At 43.4% G+C, this 22,490-nt stretch overlaps 2 protein-coding genes across 10 annotated transcripts in view; one reads left to right on the top strand and one right to left on the bottom strand.

The window, feature by feature from the left end:
* On the bottom strand, window positions 1-13,957 carry SDHAF2 (succinate dehydrogenase complex assembly factor 2). The gene is made up of 4 exons (XM_060159018.1): window positions 13,347-13,957; window positions 8,721-8,944; window positions 8,531-8,640; window positions 1-478 (listed from the first exon to the last, which is right to left on the bottom strand). The coding sequence occupies exons 1-4, from the start codon at window positions 13,380-13,382 to the stop codon at window positions 348-350; spliced, it is 501 nt and encodes a 166-aa protein (XP_060015001.1). The 5' UTR covers window positions 13,383-13,957; the 3' UTR covers window positions 1-347.
* CPSF7 (cleavage and polyadenylation specific factor 7) overlaps window positions 13,473-22,490 on the top strand; it is a 22,797-nt gene continuing 13,779 nt past the window's right edge. For 7 of the 9 annotated variants that reach the window (XR_009542348.1, XR_009542347.1, XM_060159010.1 and 4 more), the window contains exons 1-4: window positions 13,473-13,605; window positions 14,224-14,332; window positions 20,839-21,057; window positions 21,899-22,002. Coding sequence is in view for 7 of the 9 variants with exons in the window: in XM_060159010.1 (XP_060014993.1) it covers window positions 14,279-14,332; window positions 20,839-21,057; window positions 21,899-22,002 (377 nt within the window). In the remaining 2 variants the exon portion in view is untranslated. Of the gene's footprint in view, window positions 13,679-14,223; window positions 14,333-17,549; window positions 17,596-20,838; window positions 21,058-21,898; window positions 22,003-22,490 lie in introns of those variants that run through there. The other 2 variants (XM_060159015.1, XM_060159017.1) reach the window with 2 other exon arrangements.

Consider the following 22,490-nt stretch of genomic DNA (forward strand, 5'->3'; position numbering starts at 1 on the left):
CCCAGAGAGCTGGCCGCCCCTCTGCACTGAGTTCACTTCTGGCTGAAGCAACGAGCTGGCCCAATCGCTTCCCTACAGTGCCCTCCTGTGGAGCCAGAGAAAAGTTGGGCCCGAACACCGGTAACTTAGACAAACCGCTCTGAGGCTTAGAATGGAACCACAAGGTCTTAGAATGAGATACACTGAACATTTACATGTCCTCAGGAGAGAGGCGGGTCCATCATTGGAGGCAGGACCAATGGTCTGGGTGGGCTGAGTGTCTAAGGAGAAGCAGGACATCAAGGCCAATACCCGTCATAAGCAGTAAGCATCCGCAGACCGAGGCCAGGCAGGCAGTGGCCCTCAGCTCAATGTGGCTTTTCGAAGAGGTATTCGAGATCTGGGGCCCGCAGTCGCTGCTCTCTGTTTTTGTTCTTAGCAAAGTCTCTCAGCAGGGCCATGACTTCGTTTTCAAATATTTCTGGGGCTGGCTTTGCCTCTGCAAGAGAAGGATGGGCAAAAAGAATTACGTTGGTCAGTCAGTTGCCAGGTATAAGGATCTTGAAACTTGAAACTCTGGCCTTGGCCAAAAAGCACAGTGGATACACAGAGCAGCTCCATTCTTCCTCTGAATATACATGGCAGCCTGTACCGTGGGGTGGCAACCTACAGCAGCCAGTATTTGTAAAGAGCTTTACTGGGACAGCTGCTCTCACTTGTTTACGTACTGTCCATGGCTGCTTCTGTGCTACGATGGCAGAGCTGAGTAGTTGCCACAGAGACCATATGACTGCAAGATGATGACATTTACTATCTGGTCTTCCATGAGCAATTCTGCTGACCCCTGGCCTGTCCAACCTTGGCCGTACTGTTTTGCTCTGCATTTGGTACTTCAGTTGTTTTCTGAGTACTGTGTTTTCCCTTCTAGCCTATATATTTCCTGAGGCAAAAATCATTGGATGTAAGTGACAACGACTGATAACTCTAGTAAACTTAAGTATGAAAGAATTTACTGGAAAGCTAATAGAGGCTCCCCAAATTAACATGAACCTGGAGAACCAGATTTGCATGGAGAGGCAACAAAGGCACAGAGAGCAGACAGATGAGGACGCCAGCCTCAGGCCAGCGGAAGAGAGTCTGGCAGGATGCTGCTCACCTCTGGATCTTTCTTTCCAACCGTGAGATGCTCACTTAAGGTTCAAATTACAAGCAAAGCCTCCCACTGGGAAACCTTAGGTAATATGCTTTGGAATTACCCTCCTAGCAAGACTAAGTACAATGCTAGGAGAGGGAATTCCCCCAAACAAAGCTTGATTTCCCCTCACTTGGCACAGAGCCTGGCATCTGTTTTTTTGTGTGTGACGACCAGAATAAGATCAAGGAGGTTTAGGCGCTCCCCAGGATGCTGAAAGTTGGAAAGTACATTATACTCATCCCAACAAGAAAAAGTCAGATCAAGTAGAACTATCACAACTTTCTGAAGTCATCAGAGAGCTGAGGTCACAGGGCACCCAAGAGAATAAAATCTAAGCAAAGAGAGACCCCTCAAAGGAGAAAATGGATATGAACACATGCTCACTTGAGAGAGGGCACAGGAAGACGAGGCACTGGGCACATACAAACAGGTAAGAAGAATTTAGCTAAAATTGTTCATCAGCTGCTGAAAGCCAGGTAGGCTAGCATGAGAGGTACAAAAATCTCTGGGAGCCACAGACACAAGGAGAATTTGCCCCAATGTGCAGGTTCTTCTCAACAATCCCCCACTAAGTATGCGCATGACAAAGACTGTGTCCAGAGCAGGAAGCTGGAGAAAGCCTCCCTCAGTGATACAGGCCAGGAGGAGGGGAGCGGCCAATACTGCCCGCCCACCCACAAAAGCACAATGCCCAGCCTGGCCCTTCCTTTTCCGAAGAACAAAAGCCTCAAGAGGCTGGGAGTGGATCAGCGAATCCTGTCTCCTACAGGGCACATGTGAGGACACATTTGGGCTGGTGGAAGGGTAAAAGAAAAAAAATCCTCTACCCTGATGGGACCAGCAGGATCACTGAGAAAGCTCACCCCCAAGACCCATGGCCACAGGGACCAATGGACCAGGATAACAGAGAATACCCTCCCTTCCCCAAAGCAACAAGCACCAAGTGGAAATCAATAGGTATCTACAGCTGGGAGAGGGCAAGAGCAGCATGGAGAGAGATCTCCTTGAAGCACAGAAATACAGGAGGATGCACATGGTAACAATAGAGGCTGGTGGTGAACTGAAGGGAACCAAAGCAATCACAAAATCCAAAGTAAGCTTAACTCCTAACTAGACTGACTCGATTCCCACTCCGACTGCTCCGCGGAAGGATCATGCCCATTTCTAAGCATAAAGACCATTTCCCTCAGTTTTTACTGTCTCACTCATGATGTCTAACATTTAATCAAATGTGTCTAACATACACACAAAAGAAAAGTGAAAAACAACACACTGTGAAAGGACAAAGCAATCAACAGAAACGGACTCAGGAATGACGTGGATGTTAGAACTATTAGACAGGGGATTTAAATAAAGTAACTATGACTATTATGTTAAAGGTGCTAGTGGAAAAAGTAGGAAAAATGCATGAACTGATAAGGAGCTCCAGCAGAGGTGGAAACTGTGAAAGTCAAATGGAAATGTTAAAAATAAAAATAGAAATATAGTAGCCCACAAGCAGAATGGACTCATCATAATATTTAATGGTCAAGGAAAGAATTAGCGAAGTGGAAGAAAGGTCAATAAATATTATCCAGTACAAATTACTCAAACTAACACATGAAAAGAAAAATAAGAGTAAAAGACACAAAACACAGAATCCAAAAGCTGTGGAACAATATCAGTCTAAACCAAGTGTAACTGGAATCCCAGAAGGGAAAGAGGAAGAAAATGAGGCAGAAGAAACATATGAAGAGATAATGGATGAAAAATTTCCAACAATAACATGAGGTAGGAAACACAGATCCAAATCCGGCTCAATTCCTAACCAGACTGACTCGATCCTGCGTACTAACAGCCTCACAAAAGAAGAGTGCCCATGTAAAGTGCTGAAAGAAATAATTGTGGGGACTTCCCTGCTGGTACAGTGGTTAAGACTCCGAGCTCCCAATGCAGGGGGCTTGGGTTCAATCCCTGGTCAGGGAACTAGATCCCACATGCATGCCACAACTAAGAGTTCGCATGCTGCAACAAATGAGCCGGTGAGCCGCAACTAAGGAGCCCACCTGCCACAAGTGAGACCCAGCACAGCCAACTAAATAAAATAAATAAATAATTTTTTTAAATAAAAGAAATAATTGCGAACCTGTAATTCTATATCCACTGAAAATACCTTCTGAAAACGACAAACAAAAGCTGAGAGAATTCATAATAGCCAACCTACACTACAAGAAATATTAAATGAAGTTCTTCAAGCAGAAGGAATATGATACCAGAGAAACACGGATCTACATAAAGAAATGAAGATCTCCAGAGATGATTAAAATGAAGGTAAATATAATGTACCTTATACATAATATGTGTTATAGGTTACATACATATTTATATATAATGTGTTATAATTTACATATTTATAAAATACAAAATACAATGTATTTTCTCCCTTATTTTAAATTGCTCTAAAGATAACTGTCTAAAGTAAAACAACAGAAATGTAGTGTAGACGTACAACGTAAGTACAAGTAAAAAGTGTGACAACAAAAGCACAAAACATGGAAGAGAGAAATTGCAGTGTACTACTGAAAGTTCTTACATTACACATGACGCAGTATACTATTCCTTTTTTTTTTTAGTATACTATTCTTGAAGGTAGACTATGATTAATTAAAGATTTATACTGTAAATCCTAGGGCAATCACTAAAAAAAATTATAGAGAGATATAAATGATAAACCAATAGCGGAGGGGCTTCCCTGGCGGTCCAGTGGTTAAGATTCCACGCTCCCAATGCAGGGGGCACAGGTTTGATCCCCCCACATGCCACACAGTGCGGCCAAAAAAAAAAAAAAGAAGAGAAAAAAAAAACAATAGCAGAGATAAAATGAAATTTTAAATACCCCCCCCCCCAAAAAAATCCATGGTAACAGAGGGGGAAGAGAACAAAGAACAGACAGCAGAAATAGGAAACAAAAAAAAAGATGGTAGATTTTAGTTCAACCACACTGGTAATTAATTATGTGTAAATGGCCAAAACACACCAATGAAAAGATAAAGACTATAAGATTGGATAAAAAAGAATGATTATATATGCTATCTATAAGAAGCTCAACTTAAAGACAAAGATAAATTAAGAGAATGGTGTGGTAAGCAGCCTTCTAGGCTGGCCCTCAGTATCTCCCACTCCCCTGTGTACAAGCCCTGTATAATCCCCAGGACTGTGAATATGATGGTCTACACACCCATGACTGGGTTATGTTATATGGCACAGTCAGGACAGGAAAATTATCCAGGTGGTTCTGACCTAATCACGTGAGCTCTTTAAAAGCAGAATCTTCCCCAGCTGGTGGCAGAAGGGGACGTCAGAGAGATCTGAAGCATGAGAGGGATTCCACGTGAGGGAGGATCTCCAATGCTGAGACAGAGGGGCCATGTGGCAAGAACCTGAGAGCAGCTTCTAGAAGTTGAAAGACATTAATAGCAAGCAAGACAACCAGGATCTCAGTCCTACGCCTCAGGGAATGAATGCTCCCTGAAACCTGAATGAGCTTCCGGGCAGGAATGTAGAAGAGATGACGTTGATTTCAGGTTGTGAGGTCTCGGCACAGCTTCTGACCTACAGGACTGTGCGCTAATAAATGGTTGTTGCTTAAAGTCACTAAAGTTTGTCGTAACAATAGAAAACTAATATAAATGGACAAATATATACCATGCAAACACTAATCAAAAGAAAGCTGGAGTGTCTACTATCAGACACTTTGGAACTACCAGCAATAAAGACAGACATTATATAATGATAAAGGACTCAATTCATCAAGAAAATCGAACAATCCTAAATATGTCTTCACATAATCACAGAGCTATAAAATATATGAAGCAAAAACTGTGAGAACTGAAAGGAGTAATAGACAAATCCACAATTATAGTTGGGGATTTCAACACTCCTTATTAATTGATAGAGAGTACAGACAAAATCAACCAGAATACACAAGACATGAAGAACGGTATCAGCCAACTTGACCTTGTTGACATTTACAGAAAACTTCATCAACAAGTGCAGAACAACATGTTGTGTTCAAATAAATGCACATGGAACATTTATTAAGATATACACATTTCAGGCTTCCCAGGTGGCGCAGTGGCTGAGAATCCGCCTGCCAATGCAGGGGACACGGGTTCGAGCCCTGGTCCGGGAAGATCCCACATGCCATGAAGCAACTAAGCCCGTGCATCACAACTACTGAGCCTGAGTTCTAGAGCCCATGAGCCACAACTACTGGAGCCCACGTGCCACAACTACTGAAGCCCACACGCCTAGACCCTGTGCTCCGCAACAAGAGAAGCCACGGCAATGAGAAGCCCGCACACCACATTGAAGAGTAGCCCCCACTCGCCACAATTAGAGAAAGCCTGTGCGTAGCAACGAGGACCCAACACAGCCAAAGATAAATAAATATATTAAAAAAAAAAAGATATACACATTTCAGGCCATAAAACAAATTTTAAGAAATTTAAAAGAACTGAAATTATATAGCATACATTCTGTGGCAACAACAGAATCAATAACAGAAAAATACCTGGAAAATCTGGAAATATTTGAAAATTAAACATACTTTTAAATAACTCACAGGTCAAAGAGGAAGTCACAAGGGAAATTAGAAACTATTTTGAGTTGAATGAAAATGAAAACACAACACACCCAAATTTGTATCATAAGGCTAAAGCAGTGCTTGGAAATTTATAGCATCAAATGCTGGTGGTGAAACAGAAAACAAAAAACCCAATTAAAAAAAAAGGCAGGAGGAAGATTTAGGGACACAACACCAAAGAGGTATGAATGGCAAATGACTTGAAAAGACCCTCGGGACTTCCCTGTTGGTCCAGTGGGTAAGACTCCACGCTCCCAGTGCAAGGGGCCCAGGTTTGATCCCTGGTCAGGGAACTAGATCCCACATGCCACAACTAAAAGATTCCACGTGCCGCATCGAAGATCCGGCATGCAGCAACTAAGACCCGGTAGAGCCGAATAAACAAATAAATATTAAAAGAAAAGAGAAGACCCCCAATATCCTTAGTCATTAGGGTTGTGCCAACTATAACTATAGTGACACATCACTACATGCCTCTTAGAATGGCTAAAAACAAAAACAAATTAAACCCTGACAATACCAAGTGTTGGTAAAGATGTGGAACATCTCCTTCTCCCCTCTCACTCCGTCCTGGGCAATCACTGGTCTGTTTTCTGCTATGTAGTTTTGCCTTCTCCAGAATACGATATAAATGGAAATCATACAGTGTAGAGTCTTTGAGTCTGGCCTCTTTTACTTGGCATAGGAGTTGACAAACAATGGCATACTGCCCATTTCTGTATGGCCTGTGAGCTTAGAATGATTTTTTTTTTTTTTTTTTTTTTGCGGTACACGGGCCTCTCACTGTCGTGGCCTCTCCCGCTGCGGAACACAGGCTCCGGACGCGCAGGCTCAGCGGTCATGGCCCACGGGCCCAGCCACTCCGCGGCATGTGGGATCCTCCCGGACCGGGGCACGAACCCGTGTCCCCCGCATCGGCAGGCGGACTCTCAACCACTGCGCCACCAGGGAAGCCCTAAGAATGATTTTTAACCGGTTGAGGGAAAAGACTCAAAAGAATATTTCATGACACATGAAAATTATACGAAATTCAAATATTAATGTCCATCAATAAAGTTTGCTATAATGTTAAACATACATTTACCATATGACCCCGAAACCCTTTTCCTGGGCATTTACCCAAGAAAAACTAAAACCTACATTCACAAAAACCTGTATGCAAAGATTTACAGTTTAGGCTTTATTCATAGTTGCCCAAAACTGGACATATCCTAATGTCCTTCAACTGGTCAGCAGATAAACGAACTGTGGTACATCCACACGTTGCAATTCCACTCAATACAAAAGAATGAACTATTGGGACTTCCCTGGTGGTGCAGTGGTTAAGAATCCGCCCGCCAATGCAGGGAACACAAGTTCGATCCCTGGTCCAGGAAGATCCCACATGCCGCAGAGCAACTAAGCCCGTGCGCCACAACTACTGAGCCTGCGCTCCAGAGCCTACATGCCGCAATTACTGAGCCCGCGAGCCACAACTACTAAAGCACGCATGCCTGGAGCCCGTGCTCCACGACAGAAGAAGCCACTGCAGTAAGAAGCCCATGCACCGCAACAAAGAGTAGCCCCCGCCCGCCACAACTAGAGAAACCCTGAGCGCAGGAATGAAGACCCAACGCAGCCAAAAAAAAAGAATGAACTACTGATACAACAACATGGATGAATATCAAATGCACTATGCTAAGTCAGGGACAAATATTTTCTATAAAGGGCCAGGGCTTTCTATAAAGCCCACTCTGTGGGCTTTCTAATGGTTATATAAGCCTCTAGACCCTGTACTGTCACACTTCACACTTGGAACCTATAGAATAGCTTCTATTTTAAGGTACACATAGTGAGTGGAAACACAAAAACAGGAGATGCAGAGTGACAGAAATGGATGAGATGTCTCCTAATATCTATTCTCCCATTTTTCCTTGATAATAGGATTCCCAATTTAGCTGGGCATGTGGAATAGGCTACATTATTTCTTCCTTATGGCGAGGTGTAGCCATATGACTAAAGTGTGGCAGGTGGAAAATAAGTGGAATTATGGTGTATAATTTCTTGAGAAGGATCCATAAAAAATGGGGTGCACTCTCCTACTCTTTTTCCCTGGCTGAAATATGGACATGACAGATAGAGCCTCAGCAGCCATGCTGGGGCATGAGGCAGCCCTACACAGGCGGAGGGTGAAGGAAAAGCAAGTCAGGAGGAATCTGGCCTTCGTGACTCTGAAACCCCTCTGTGCATTCTGGAGATCTACCTCTGAACTTCTGTTATGAGAAAGAGAAACATAGTTCTGTCTTCTTTAAGCCATTATTGTTTGGGGTATTTTTACTCACAGCCAAAGCTAATCCTAACTATACACAATGAGAATTCATTCCTCACAAAGGTGGTGTCAGAGTGAGACTCCTGAAGACCTCGTGCTATGCAGCCGGAGCTGTCTCATTCCACTCCATTCCGGGCCTGGTTCTCTTCAACCTTCCCTTTGATAAGTTTTGTATGGAGCTTCCCATACAATTCCACTAAATTCCCTTTTTTGCTTAAGTTAGATAGAATAGGTTTCTTTTGCTTGCAAAGAACCTTACCTCATAAAACAAATTTTGCACGCTTTGGAAAAATCTGAAGAGTGTTTGGGTTGAGTGTCTACTACATGATAAAAGAAAAAAAAAAATGCCCAGGATACCATTCCAGACTCAAATCAGCCCAAGTCATCCTATTTTTCACCTTATGTTGCTTATCATGCCTAGTACCTGTAGCCCAGTAGTAAATATCCCAGTCATTACTGGGTTCATTAATCAGGCGATCGTAGAGGTTCAGTTGTTTCTCTGTCATGTGGTGCAGATGTGCCTTAGCGAAGAGGCTAGAAACAAGAAAGAAAAAGAAGTTGAAAAGCCTGCCTCCGGTCCAAGAGAAGTGCTATCCCGACTCCTATCCCCTTACCTGAGAAGGATGCAGTTTTCCAGCATCCCCCTCTTCCTGCTCTCATAGAGCAGCCGGGCCCTTTTGGTTTCTATGGATTCATCAGTTCGCTCCTGCCATGGAGGCAAAGGGATTTCAATCATGTCCTTCTGGGAATCTGTTGGGCTGTCACCTCTGTAGCAGCGTCTGAATGATGTCACTCTGAGTGAAGGAGACACTAGGTGGCGTCTTGACAGAGCAAGCACCTGAAACAAATAAGTCACAAATATCACAGGTTTTTTTTTTTTTTTGGCCTCGACCTGCGGGATCTTAGTTCCCCGACCAGGGATCGAACCTGCGCCCCCTGCAGTGGAAGTGCAGAATCTTAACCACCGGACCACCAGGAAAGTCCCCACAAACATCTTTTTAACAAGGACGACCATCCTTGTCATTCACTCAACACTTACTAGGTGCAAAATGCATTTGATCTCCTTCAGTCCTTAAGAAGTTATGCTGATTTTATAATAACTATAAATGGAGTTTAATCTTTAAAAATTGTGAACTACTACGTTGTACCCCTGAAACTTATAAAATACTGTAAATCAACTATACCGCAATCAAAAAAAAAAGAAGTTATGCTGATACTGTCCCCGCTTTACAGCTTAGGAAGCTGAGGCTCGGAGAGGCTGAATGACTTACCAAGTTCACCCAAACAGTAACTACTGTGAAGACTGGAACCACCCGTGACTGCAAACATGTTCTTAACCAGTGTCTTTCCAGAACCTCTCCAGCAGAAATATTTTCTCTTTCCTTTGCATTCCCTTAAAATTCTTACAATATGGTTTGCATTCTAATCACCTGCCTGTGTTAAAATCTGAGCATACGGTGATGGTATGGCCCCTAATTCCCCAAAGTTTCCCAATCTAGAGAAGGGCAAAAACTATCAAGATGCAACGAGGGCTTCCCTGGTGGCGCAGTGGTTGAGAATCTGCCTGCCAATGCAGGGGACATGGGTTCGAGCACTGGTCTGGGAAGATCCCACATGCCGCGGAGCAACTGGGCCCGTGAGCCACAAGTACTGAGCCTGCGCGTCTGGGGCTTGTGCTCCGCAATAAGAGAGGCTGCGATAGTGAGGCCCACACACCGCGATGAAGAGCGGCCCCCACTTGCCGCAACTAGAGAAAGCCCTCGCACAGAAACAAAGACCCAACACAGCCAAATAAATAAATAAAATAAAAAAATAAATTTATAAAAACAAAAATGTATAAAAAAAGACGCAATGAGAAGGTGGTGATGTCAGCAAGATGGTGGAACAGGAAGTCCCACACTCTCCTTCTCCCACGGAGACACAAACTACCCAACAATACACCGACCAATTCCCTTTATGAGAAATCCAGAAACCAGCTAAGAGGCTCCTGAACCTCAGGTGAGCACAAAGCCAGCTGCACTGCAGCTGGAAGAAAAATTCATGGTACTCATTCAACACAGTCCCTCCCCTATGCCCTGGCTCAGCCCAGTGCAACTGGAGAAAATTCTCAGCTCCTGGCTTCTCCCTGGGAGGGAAAGAAAAGACTGAAACATACACCCAACATGCAGCCTTTCAGGGGGATGCCCGATTGACTAGTTTCTGTCTTGTCTGAATCTAAGTGTGACGGAAAAGATGCCAGGTTGGGGGCTGCTGAGAAATAGGTGAGGGTTTTGACTAGCATACACTCACTCGCCATCGTCCCTACCTGTGGCTTAGCACAAAACAAGCAGAAGAAAACCCCCAATTCCTGACTTCTACCTGGGGAGGAAGAGGTAGAACGTGTGTCCTACGTTCCAGCTTTTCGGGGAGCTGCCTGCAAGAATGGCTTCTGTCTTGCCTGTCTCAGAGCACTGACAGGACCCAGCATACTCTAGATATTTGGGGTCCTCTGAAAACCAAAGAGAGCTGGTCAGCTTGCTGCTGCTTCTGAGGACCTGTGGTACAGCCGACAGAGGCCAATGGAAAGAAAGGAGGAGCATGCATCCAAAACTCCTGCTTTTCAAGGAGCTGCACAAGGGACTGGTTTCCGTCTTGGCCAACCTGCAGCGCTCATGGGACCTGGGATACTCTGAAGCCTGGGGGCTGCTGAGGAGAGCTGGGAGGCTTGCGGCAGCTCCAGAGAACCTGTAGTACCATAAAGAGACACCAGAGGGAGCAAGAGATTATGAGCTCGTGGAAAAAGAAGCCAGCAAATCCCTCTAGTTGGGAATCTACGTGCACAAGTCTAGAGAAGACATTTCTACACAAAAGGTTTGATAGGCCCCCAGATTCTCTACCTGGACCGATTGGCAAAGGTCTTTCCTTGTACAAAGTCAGTCCAAAAAGATTAGGAGAGGTGGTTGTTTTTTCAAATGCATGGATCTAAGCACAAAGTTGCAAGGTGCATGAAGAAATGGCAGAACAAGGCCTAATCAAAGAAATAAAACAAACTTCCAGAAACCAGCCCTGGAAACAGAGGTATACGAATTACCTGACAAATAACTTAAAATAAATGTCATCAAGATATTCAATGAACTGAGGAAAACAATGCAAGAACAAAATGAGAATATCAATGAAGAGAAATATTTAAAAAAAAACAAAAACAAAATTTTGGAGATGAAGAATGACCAAATTGAAAAATTCACTACAGGGGTTAAATAGCATACTTGATCAAGCAGAAGAATCAGTGAACTCAAAGACAGTTTATTTGAAACTACCCGATCAGAGGAAGAAAAAGAATGAAAAAGAGTGAAGTATGCTTAAGGGACTTATAGGACATCATCAAGCAGACCAATATAAATATTATGGGAATCCCAGAAGGAGAAAAAAGAGAGAAAGGGGCAGAAAGCTTATCTGAAGGAATAATGGTCAAAAACTTCCCCAATTTGGGGAAAGAAATGGACATCCAAATTGAAGAAACCCAAAGGAGACAAAGGACACTAGACAGTAACACAAAAGCATTTGAAAGCATAAAGCTCACTGGTAAATGTATATATAGGACAAACACAGGCTACTGTAACACTGTAATGATGGTGGGTAAATCAGGTTTAATTCTGGCTTAGAAGTTAAAAGACAAAGACAAAAAACTATAAAATACGCTAATGGATACACAACAAAAATATGTAGTGTGACATCAATAACATAAGGTGGGAGGAGTAAAAGAGCAGCTTTTGTATGAGACTGAAATTATTATCAGTTTAAAATAGATGATAAAATGTTTTATGTAAGCCCCACAATAACCACAAAGAAAACACCTATACACAATAGAAAATGAGAAAGGAATTGAAGCATGTCTCTATAGAAGAAAATCAATGAAACACAAGGGATGACAGCAAAAGAGTAAAAAGGGACACAAAAGCTACAAGACAGAGAGAAAACAATGAACAAAATGGCAATAGTAAGTCCTTCCCTGTCAGTAATTATTTTAAATGTAAGTGGATTAAACTCACCAATCAAAACACATACAGTGGCTGAACAGATTTTAAAAAACCCACAAGATCCAACTATATGCCTTACAAAAACTCATTTTAGATGTAAGGGAAGGAACATGTAGGCTGAAAGTGAAAGTCTGAAATATATTCCATGCAAAAGGTAACCAAAAGAGAGCAGAGATGGCCCTACTTATATCAGACAAAATAAACTTTAAGTCAAAACTGTCAAAAGAGATTTTAAAAGGACGTAATATAATGATAAAAGGGTCAATTCACGACGAGGATACAACAATTACACATGCAACCAATATCAGAGCATCCAAATATATGAAGCAAATATTGACAGAACTGAAGGGAGAAATAGTAACACAATAATATTTGGAGATTTCAAAAGCCATTTTCAATAATAAATCGAACATCCAGACAGAAGATCAATAAGGAAGTAGAGGACATGAACAACGCTGTAAGCCAAAAGGGCCAAACATACATATACAGAACATTCCACTAAACAGCAGCAGAATACACATTCTTCTCAAGCACACTGAGGACATTCTCCAGGATAGACAGCATGTTAGGTTTCGAAACAAGTCTTAACAAAAAAGATTGAAATCATACAAAGCATCTTTTCTGAACACAACAGAATGAAACTAGAAATCGACAGCAGAAGGAAAACTGGAAAATTCACAAATAAGTGAAAATTAAACAACACACTCTCACTCTTGAACCACCACTGGGTAAAAAGAGAAATCAAAAGGGAATTAGAAAATATCTTCAGACAAAAACACATCACAAAGCTATGAGACTGAGCAAAAGCAGTTCTAAGAGAGAAGTTTACAGTGTTAACAGTCTATATTCAAAAAGAAAAACGATCTTATGAAACTATGTGAAACCATGACAGATACTAAAGACTTAAAAAGAACAGAGAGACTTAAAAAAAGAGAGAAGGGGCGCCCAGAGGCTGTCGGGCCAGCTCCACCTGGGAAATAGGTGAAATCTGAATTGGGTCTCCCACGAAGACTGACGGTTCAACGATATTACGAGACAGACACACAGGCAAGGGTGGATGTAACCTGAATCTCCCTACGTTGCAAGATCGACCTCTCCTTGGGTCTGCCCTTGCCCTGGGCTATCAGGCAGTTGGACGCTTCTCTCGGCCTCCACTTCAGAGGAAGACGAGATACAGTTCTCACCGCGGCCTGCTTAGGACCCTATAACCCCCACTCTCCTCACCCGCGGAAGGGCCGGGAACACAGCAGCCACCGCCATTTTACCCGACCCGCATCAGAAGCCAGAGGCCCGGCCACTTCCGGGAACTTCCGGGCACCAGTCCCGCAGACAGCAGCTCTGAGGACCTGAGCCGGAAGATGCGTCCTCGCGTATGGCGGAAGTGACTGTGCGTGTGACGCCGGCGGCGGGGGACCTGGGGCAGAGAGCGGTTCGCGCGCTTCGGGCCTAGTCCGGACTCGCCGCCGCCGCCGCCATATTCCCGGTAACGGGGGCGCGCGGCCGGGGGCCGGCTGGGCCGGAAGAGGGCTCGGGGACGGCGCTGAGGCGGGGAGGGGGTCGGTTGAGTTTGGGGTACCCGGAGTTGGCGGGCGGCGGGAGGCGCGGGCCTTTGAGGGAGGGGGCCGAGGGCGTCGGGCCGGGTCTGTGGGGAGGGAGCGCGGCGGGCCTAGCTGGGGGCGAGGACTAGGCCTGGGTGGGGAGCGGAGGTGGTTGGAGATCCGAGACCCGCAGGGACTCCAGCCGGGGCCGCTTGGGGCCTCGGCAGGTGCGGCGGGCTGTAGCTGCGGGCTTCGCCGCGATCGTTCTTCGCAGCGCCATCCGAGGGCCCCTAGGAGCAGAGGCCTGCACTTCCTCATCGCGCCCCAGGCAGCTGCGGCGCAGCTCCGGTCGGGCCCGAGGGTGATGGGCAGCGAGCCCCGCGAGCCCCGGTGGCCTGGGAGAGCGAGGGGCGGCGCGAGGCCGGGGGCGGGGCGGAGCGGGTGGGGCAGAGCTCGGGCTGCCGGGATGCTGCGTCTCTGGAGACGGGAGGTTGGCAACCAATGCCCTCATCCCACCCTGGGACCCTTATGCCTCTAACTCTGTTTCTTTCTGGATACTGCAGTGGCATCTTTCTTACCTTGTCCATTTTCCGGGCTCGAGATCTTCCTTCCGGAGCCATGTCAGAAGGAGTGGACTTGATTGATATCTATGCTGACGAGGAGTTCAATCAGGTGAGCGGTCATCGGGAACGTTGGTATTTTCCTGTACCAGCGGAGGAATCACTTGCACCAAACTTGCAGTGGTTCCAGGCTGTGTCAGTCCATGAAGATTTTATAGGCCTAAACACCCCTCTGTCAGATCTAAAATTTTCCCTCTAGCACAGACTTCCAAGATTTCTGACCGTTCTGCTTTATGTTAACTTAAGCTTCCAGGCTTGATTTTAAAAGCTTTGATTTAAGAATAAATAAAAATTAGGTTTAATAGAGTGATGAATCAACCTGTGGAACTTGCTCCCCCAGGAAGCCAAAGTTGGATGTCAGTCTCTTCGAAGACTAACCAAAATTAAAAATCAGAATTAGGTTTGCTATAGTATTCATGAGGATGATGTTGGTACCTGTTCCTTTGAGATTCTCTCAAACTGCCCCTGGAGAAATGCAGTCTCCTCCCCCATAGGGCAGTGAGAGGCACGGTATAAAAGATAGCTTTAACGTTTAATTTCAGCTGCATTCCAGTTGTTTTCTGTCTTCCTTCCTTTCAGAAGTAGCTTGACTCCAGGCTTGAGAAGTAAATTTTATTGATGGATCTCCTTGTTTGGTGGGGGGAGGTAAAGGTGTTGGACAAACCAGTTACGAAGCAGATACAGACCCAGCCACATGCTCTAAGTTGGATTTGTTGGTCTCTATATGATATGTCAAGAAATACGATACAGTAATCTCCTTTGAAACAATAATTTCATATACAGTTCAGTTCTGAGTTCTTGAGGTCAAATCTCAAGAGTGTCCCAAAATCTCTATTTAAAACTTACTAATATCTTGCCTGGATTATTTTCAGCACTGTTCTACTTCAGTAAGCTGGTTCTTCCTGTTGGCATCTTTTAATGGCTACATGTAAGGACCTGGAAAGAGGATAAAAAAACAGGCTAGGGAAGGAAAGTGCTCTGATTGGACCCTGGCTTTGATATGAAGCAACAGAAGAGGTTGATATATGCCATTTCTTTCACTTGACATAAGTTAGTCATTTTCCCATGTCTTCTCAGGCAAACTGAAGTCATGTACATGTGGCTGTTGATTAACTTAAATACATGAAGATTTTTCTTTAAATTTCAAACAAGTCATAATTATTTCTGGATGAGAAAAAAGGTTTAGAATATTTAGTTACAAACCATTGTTTTCCTGAGTTTTTCATATTACTTTGAATCAGACTTACTACTTTTTACTGTTTTTTTAGTACTAGATAGCAAGAAAACAAGGCTCCCTTAGTTGTTTTCAATTATTCATTTTAAAAACTTCTTTTCCCCTAATTTCCTTATCTGTGGGTTGGTAACAGTGCTGCTGATTCACTTTGGGAAATGGGTAGAACAGGGTCCTTGACCACAGGAACATTTGGTCTGAGAAATGAGATTCCATAATTTCTTAAGCAATGCAGCTTGTAGGTCATAGACAAGACATAGGCCTCATCCAGTGGTCACTGCTTTGTCAAGGTAGAAGTCATTGGCCTCAACAATTTGTTCTCTGGTCTCTTTAGTTAAACAGGACTTTTTTATGGGTCTAAGATAGGCCAAAGATGGTGTGTGAAATCAAGTAGACATTTATATCAAATGGACAGTATTTGATACTTAGTAAGTTGAAAAAAGTATAGATTTTGAATATCTTATGGCTGGGGGAAGGTCAGGGGAAGCGTGCTTTTTTCCCCACAAGTAAGTTAATTTTTAGCAAAGCTGGTTTTAGTATGTTCTGGAGGCGCTAAAGAAGTGGTAAAAGCTCTGTTTGGCTAGGATTGTTAGAAGCAAGCTTAGACTGAAGGCAGCAAGTACACATTGTGTTTTAGAAGGTTATAAGAACGTTATTGATTCACCCCAAGCTTACCTGTGCACAAGAACCTTGTCATGTGTACTTTGCTCCCCAGGGAAAATAAGCACTGTTCCTAGATGGAACCCTATCGTGCTGACTCCTGGATCTCTTAAAACATGTGCTACAAAAGCCTCTTTTGCAGAGCTACTTCACTCCTTTTACAGTTGGAATCTTAGGGTTCACAGCTGCTCTCTTAGGCTGGGGAGAACAACTAGAAAAGAGACTGAGAGCTGCCATCCTGCTGAGTGTTTTGTCTCTGTTCTGTTCCTTATGCAAAGATAGGTACTTTACACAATATGCTTAGTTTTCCTCATTTTTATCAACAAGTATTTATTGAGCTACTTCTGTTTGCTAGGCACTGTGTTAGAAGTAGTGAGATAAAAGGAAAAAATGGATTTCTTCTACTCAAAAGAGGTTCTATTCCTGGTGGTTGAGAGCAGTGGACAGTGATGGAAGGAGAGTGTGAGGTGAGAACTGTGGAAATAGTAATTATAAAGCCAAAAACTGAGCTTTGGTTACAGTTAAAAGAAAATTATATCAAATGGGTTGCTTTGAGAAAAATAAATCCTAAGCTTTATTATTCCCCTTAGACATCAGGAAAAGGGCTGGCAGGTAGGAACATTGAGCAGACAGGTGGGGAAGTTCTCATTTAAATTCATAACCATGCAAGTTCTCTTTTGTAAACCAAGAGGCTTCATGAGACAACCACAGTTATTCCCATGCTGTTAAATGCAAAATTGTCCCTGGTATTAATTCAGTATTAAATACATACTTCTTTTTTAATCTCCCTGAAATGAATCCCTCCACATCAATGCCTGTAAAACATTGTATTTTTCACTTAATTTGTAGAATTAGATTTTTCTTTACCTGCATAAAACACCAGCTCATTTGGTAATCTGAAAGACCTCAGGCCCTATCTGTTTTTCTGTCTTAGCAACTGAAGAGTAAAGTGAACTGATGTTGCTAGCAGATTTAAATCCAAACACAACTTGATACATTGTTTCTTCAATAAAATCTTCAACAGAATCCTCAACAGGTCTGCCTGTGCATCAGAAAAGTTCCCACAAACTTCTTTGAACTGAGGCTCTGTGGCACAGAGAGACCATTTGAATCTTGTGACAATTTTGTGTTCATTGAATCCTTTTGTGTTTCTTAAAGTGGTAAGGTAATCCATCCACCAGGGTCTTCCAGGATTGAGTCTGTCATATTCTCTAAGGAACCCTGAAAGAGTAGATTGTTTGCCGAGGCTTACAGTATGGGGGATTTCCCGGTGATATGTTTGATGTCTGAGCTGCCTGAGTCTGCATGTCCTCTACCCAATTATCAGCAATAATTTTTGTATTACAACTTTTAGACACACATCTCTGAATCACAGATACTACACGGAAGGAATTGCAGTTTGGTTCCACTGACCATCCAAGATGGTGTGTTTCCTTATTCCCTTTAAGTTCCATTTCACAATCCTTGATTTATTTAAAAAAAAAAAAAAAGGCACCCTGGTTTGAAGTGTGAAGTAGTGTTGTCTGAGGATTAGAGCATTGGAGAAATTGAGTGGTTTCTAAGTCCTTTCTCTACCTTGAACCACAAGGGCAAATCATACCTAGTACATGAATAAATAAATAAGTGGTTTGGGGCTTCCCTGGTGGCGCAGTGGTTGAGAGTCCGCCTGCTGATGCAGGGGACATGGGTTCGTGCCCTGGTCCGGGAAGATTCCCACATGCCGCGAAGCGGCTGGGCCCGTGAGCCATGGCCGCTGAGCCTGCGCGTCCGGAGCCTGTGCTCCGCAATGGGAGAGGCCACAACAGTGAGAGGCCCGCATACCGCAAAAAACAAACAAACAGAAAAAATAAGTGGTTTGTCTAGAGTTAGGATTGTTTGAGATGTAAGGCTGTGAAATATTTTACACATAAAATGTTGAGTTATTAGCCGTAGCTTTCTTCACCTTTTTAATTTATTATCCACCCTGTGCTCTCCAATGTTAACTTCTCCCCGTTCTTCACATACGCATCCTTTTTTATGCAAGGTCCTTATTTATAGGTTTGACAACCTAAAATAGTTTTCCTGTGCTTATTTGCCTCACTGATTCCTTTTCTTGCTTTTAAGTTGCCCCTAAAAAGTTTACTCCCTTTTGCCATTCTCTTTGCGAGATTTTTACAAGCTTCAAACTCCTCTCCTATGGGGCTTGTTAAGAGTGTTTGTAATACTTGAAGCTATTTACATGCCTCAGGAAGTAGAATCCTTTCCCCCTCAATACCAGAACAATCCAATAGTATTATCATGGTGTGCATGTTCTTCAGATAAACTGAGAAACTAAAAGATTGTTTCCAAAAGTTGCTAATGGTATGTAGGTCTAAGAATGCATTTTGTAGTTAGTCTCTTCTCTAGTCGAAGTTCAGGATCGGCAGTTCTTGTGATGGTATTGAAGGGAGAAAGTTACTGGAGCTTCCTGTCCTGAGTTGCATTAGGGGAAATGATTCTCCTTCAGGCAATTAAACAAGTTACTTAATACAGGTTCTTTTATTCCCTTAGTATAGGCTCTTTCTTTATTCCTGTTTTTAAAAGACAGCAATGACATGAATGAGCTATAGTTTCCCTAAGACACTCCGAACGTCTCCCTGTACTCTCATTTTGGCAGTATCCTCTTTAGCACTGTTTGGATGTTTTAGAATGTTACCTGAAAATATACTTGTCTGATCCTTAAAATAAAAAGATCCTCTCTGAGATAATGACATTGCAAAATCTGAAACATTAAGGTCCCTTAGTAGTAGTTCTTTTGATTTTAGGAATTTTTATATAAGTGTTAGCTTGGGCTGCTGTAACAAAATAGCAAAGACTGGGTGGCTTATAAACAAATGTATTTCTCACAGTTCTAGAGGCTGGAAAACTGAGATCAGGTTCATGTTCTGGTGATCAGCCTCTCTCAGACTGCCAACTTGTATCCTTGCAGACTGCCAACTTGTATCCTCACATCATGCAGAGCATAGCAGAGCAAGCAAGCTCTCTTGATTCTTATAAGGGCACTAATCCCTTTCATGGGCTCTACCCTCAAGACCTCATCTCATCTTAATTACCTCCTGAAGGCCCTACCTCCTAATACCATCACATTGGGGAGTAGGGTTTCAGTGTATGTAGGGGGGAATCAAACATTCAGTCCATAACAGTAATATATCACATAGGCAAAAAGTATATTTTGCCTATCTTGCAGAATTCACGTTCATATTTGAAAGCTTACTATAACACAGCTTATGATATCGGTGCTTGTCCTGTTTCCTGACCTTTATATATATATATATATTTTTTTTTAATTTTTATTTATTTATTTTTGGCTGTATTGGGTCTTTGTTTCTGTGCAAGGGCTTTCTCTAGTTGCGGCAAGTGGGGGCCACTCTTCATCGCGGTGCATGGGCCTCTCACTGTCGCGGCCTCTCGTTGCAGAGCACAGGCTCCGGACGCACAGGCTCAGCGGCCATGGCTCACGGGCCCAGCCGCTCTGCGGCATGTGGGATCTTCCCAGACCAGGGCTCGAACCCGTGTCCCCTGCATTGGCAGGCAGACTCTCAACCACTGCGCCACCAGGGAAGCCCCTGACCTTTATATTTTAGAGAACTTAACTGTTTTTGTGTATCATTGGACATCTCTGGTATTGCTCAAAGATGTCTCATAAATGTCATGGTAATGTATTGGATCTGCATGTCATTTGAGAAATAGAACTTATAATGGAAAATCCCCCCATTATTCACTTCCCTTTTATTTTTTATATTTCTTTGACGGTTAATGGAAAGATGGGATTATGTACTATGAGTTTTAGAGCTTCTCTAAATCATTTGTGTAAGTCAAAGAGTTTAAACCAATAACTCCCATTCTTTTTTGTGTTTTGGTTCCCACTTTAACATGCTTTTCCCCCGATTTACATTTCTAAATAAATATACTCCCTTTCTTTCCTTCCTTCCTTCCTTCCTTCCTTTCTTCCTCCCTCCCTCCCTCCCTCCCTTCCATTTTTGGCTGCATTGGGTCTTTGTTTCTGCACATGGGCTTTCTCTTGTTGCAGGAGCAGAGGCTACTCTTCGTTGCGGTGCGCGGGCTTCTCATTGCGGTGATTTCTCTTGTTGCGGAGCACGGGCTCTAGGCGAGCAGGCTTCAGTAGTTGTGGCTCAAAGGCTCTAGAGCACAGGCTCAGTAGTTGTGGCGCACGGGCTTGCCACCAGGGAAGCCCTACTCTATTTCTTATTAAGTAGAAGAGTAAGTTTTGTGTAACTCTTGATTTTGGAAATAGCATAAGATGTTGAAAACAAATTTTCATTAGTGTATCTTAGATGTGGTCTTGAGAAGCTGGCCACATTGATAGCAGTAGCAGATGCATCTCTGTGCATTCTTAGTTTGCTTGTTTAATCGTCATATACCTTTTGAGTCTCACAGTTGATTAAAGCTAGAAACACTATAGACTGCTAACAGGGTCTTAGGAGAAACACCTACATACATAAGTATAATTAAGTGTTAAAATTGTTTTACATGGGGAAGTTTTTCTTCCTAGTTTCCTAGAGTAGGACAAGGAAGTTTTGTATGTTTTATAAAATATTTGACCGTGGATTGTAAGTAAATTAGAGTAAAATAGAATGGACAAAACGAAAGGTTTTCAAACCCACCTTTGCCAACCCCTCGTCTCTTAGGACCCAGAGTTCAACAATACAGATCAGATTGACCTGTACGATGACGTGTTGACAGCCACCTCACAGCCCTCAGATGACAGAAGCAGCAGCACTGAGCCGCCACCTCCTGTTCGCCAGGAGCCATCTCCCAAGCCCAATAACAAGACCCCTGCAATTCTCTACACCTACAGTGGCCTGCGTAATAGGCGAGCTGCTGTCTATGTGGGCAGTTTCTCCTGGGTGAGCATGGGTAACCAAAAAGGCTTGTGGGTGGGCTGGAGGGAGAGCACTGGGAGGTGATGGCATTTTCAGAAACCACTGTTGCACTGTTTTGTGCTCTGATGGGGTTGGATTTCTTTTTCCTGGGATCAGGTTGGATTGATCTCTGAAAGAGAACTATCCTGAGGACGTACTGGTGCCGAAGAAAGCAATGATTAAGTGGGTAGTTGCTTTTTCTGCCATCTTGTTACCGCCCCTGACCCTGGGGCTTTTATGTCTACCAGGGTCATCTGTGGGATGAGATTTCAGAGTGAACACCTTGAACTCTTGGTGGTCATTAGATGGTCCTATGATAATGATGGGTGAGAGGGAGCAAAGACCTTGATAGCTGTAGTACGCTCGGGGTAGGTGGTGATTGTTGTTCTGCAAAAGTTATTGTGTGACATGTTTGGGGGCTGGTGCTGGGAGGTGGTGTTTTCAAATTAAGAAATGTATATACTGAGGGGAAAGTTGCTGTCAGTGATCAACTCTAGCCTATCAGATCTATAACTAAAAGCTGCTAGTAATCACCGTTTGAGCTGATGACGAGCCAGCCCAAGTGGCAGTCAAAGTTATAATAGGTTTTAATTTTCTTAGTCTCAAAGACGGGGATTGGGGCAGGGGTGGGTGGTTTTGGAATTCTGCATGGGTGAGGACAATAGGAAAAACGTGCTCTAATTGAAATATTGATGGCCTTCTGGGTTTCCTGTGGGAGGTCATGATTGTGACTAGAATCCTAGGTTTGAGGGAAGGGTTTGGGACATTCTGGGGGAGGGGGGTGTAGCTCTTGACATTTCTTCCTTTTCCATTTTGCCGGCCCCAGTGGACCACAGACCAGCAGCTGATCCAGGTTATTCGCTCTGTAGGAGTCTATGATGTGGTGGAGTTGAAATTTGCAGAGAATCGAGCAAATGGCCAGTCCAAAGGGTGAGGTCTGGATTTGAGAAGCCCCTTTTAGTTTGTAGCCATTGGGATGACATATCTGTACTGTTATTTTGGCCCTGTAATTTAATCCCTCCCACCCCTGGCCCAGTTTACTGCTTTGGTTTTAACAAACCACCTTAGAATGGGGACCTAGCTGCAATGTAGGAGAACATCCATCCATTGAGAGGCAAAGAAAGCTGATTTCTAATTTGAAATAAATAGGAAAATTTTAGCATGACACCTGTTTGTTTTTAGTAGTTTTGTGTGTTTAATATTAGAAAGATAAAAAAAAAAAAAGGGACTTCCTTGGCAGTCCAGTGGTTAAGACTTCGCCTTCCAATGCAGGCGGTGTGGGTTCGATCCCTGGTCTGGGAGCTAAGATCCCACATGCCTCAGGGCCAAAAAACCAAAACATGAAACAGAAGCAATATTGTAAAAATTCAATAAAGACTTTAAAAATGGTCCACATCAAAAAAATCTTAAAAAAAAAT

This window comes from Lagenorhynchus albirostris, chromosome 9, assembly GCF_949774975.1.
Source record: "Lagenorhynchus albirostris chromosome 9, mLagAlb1.1, whole genome shotgun sequence".
Classification (NCBI taxonomy): domain Eukaryota; kingdom Metazoa; phylum Chordata; class Mammalia; order Artiodactyla; family Delphinidae; genus Lagenorhynchus; species Lagenorhynchus albirostris.

Coding starts and splice junctions, on each gene's coding strand:
- SDHAF2 (XM_060159018.1), bottom strand. CDS start 13,382: ATGGCGGTGGCTGCTGTGTTCCCGGCCCTTCCGCGG. Junction 8,945..13,346: donor TGTTCCCGGCCCTTCCGCGG/GTGAGGAGAGTG, acceptor TATTTGTTTCAG/GTGCTTGCTCTGTCAAGACG. Junction 479..8,530: donor TATTTACTACTGGGCTACAG/GTACTAGGCATG, acceptor CTTCTCTTGCAG/AGGCAAAGCCAGCCCCAGAA.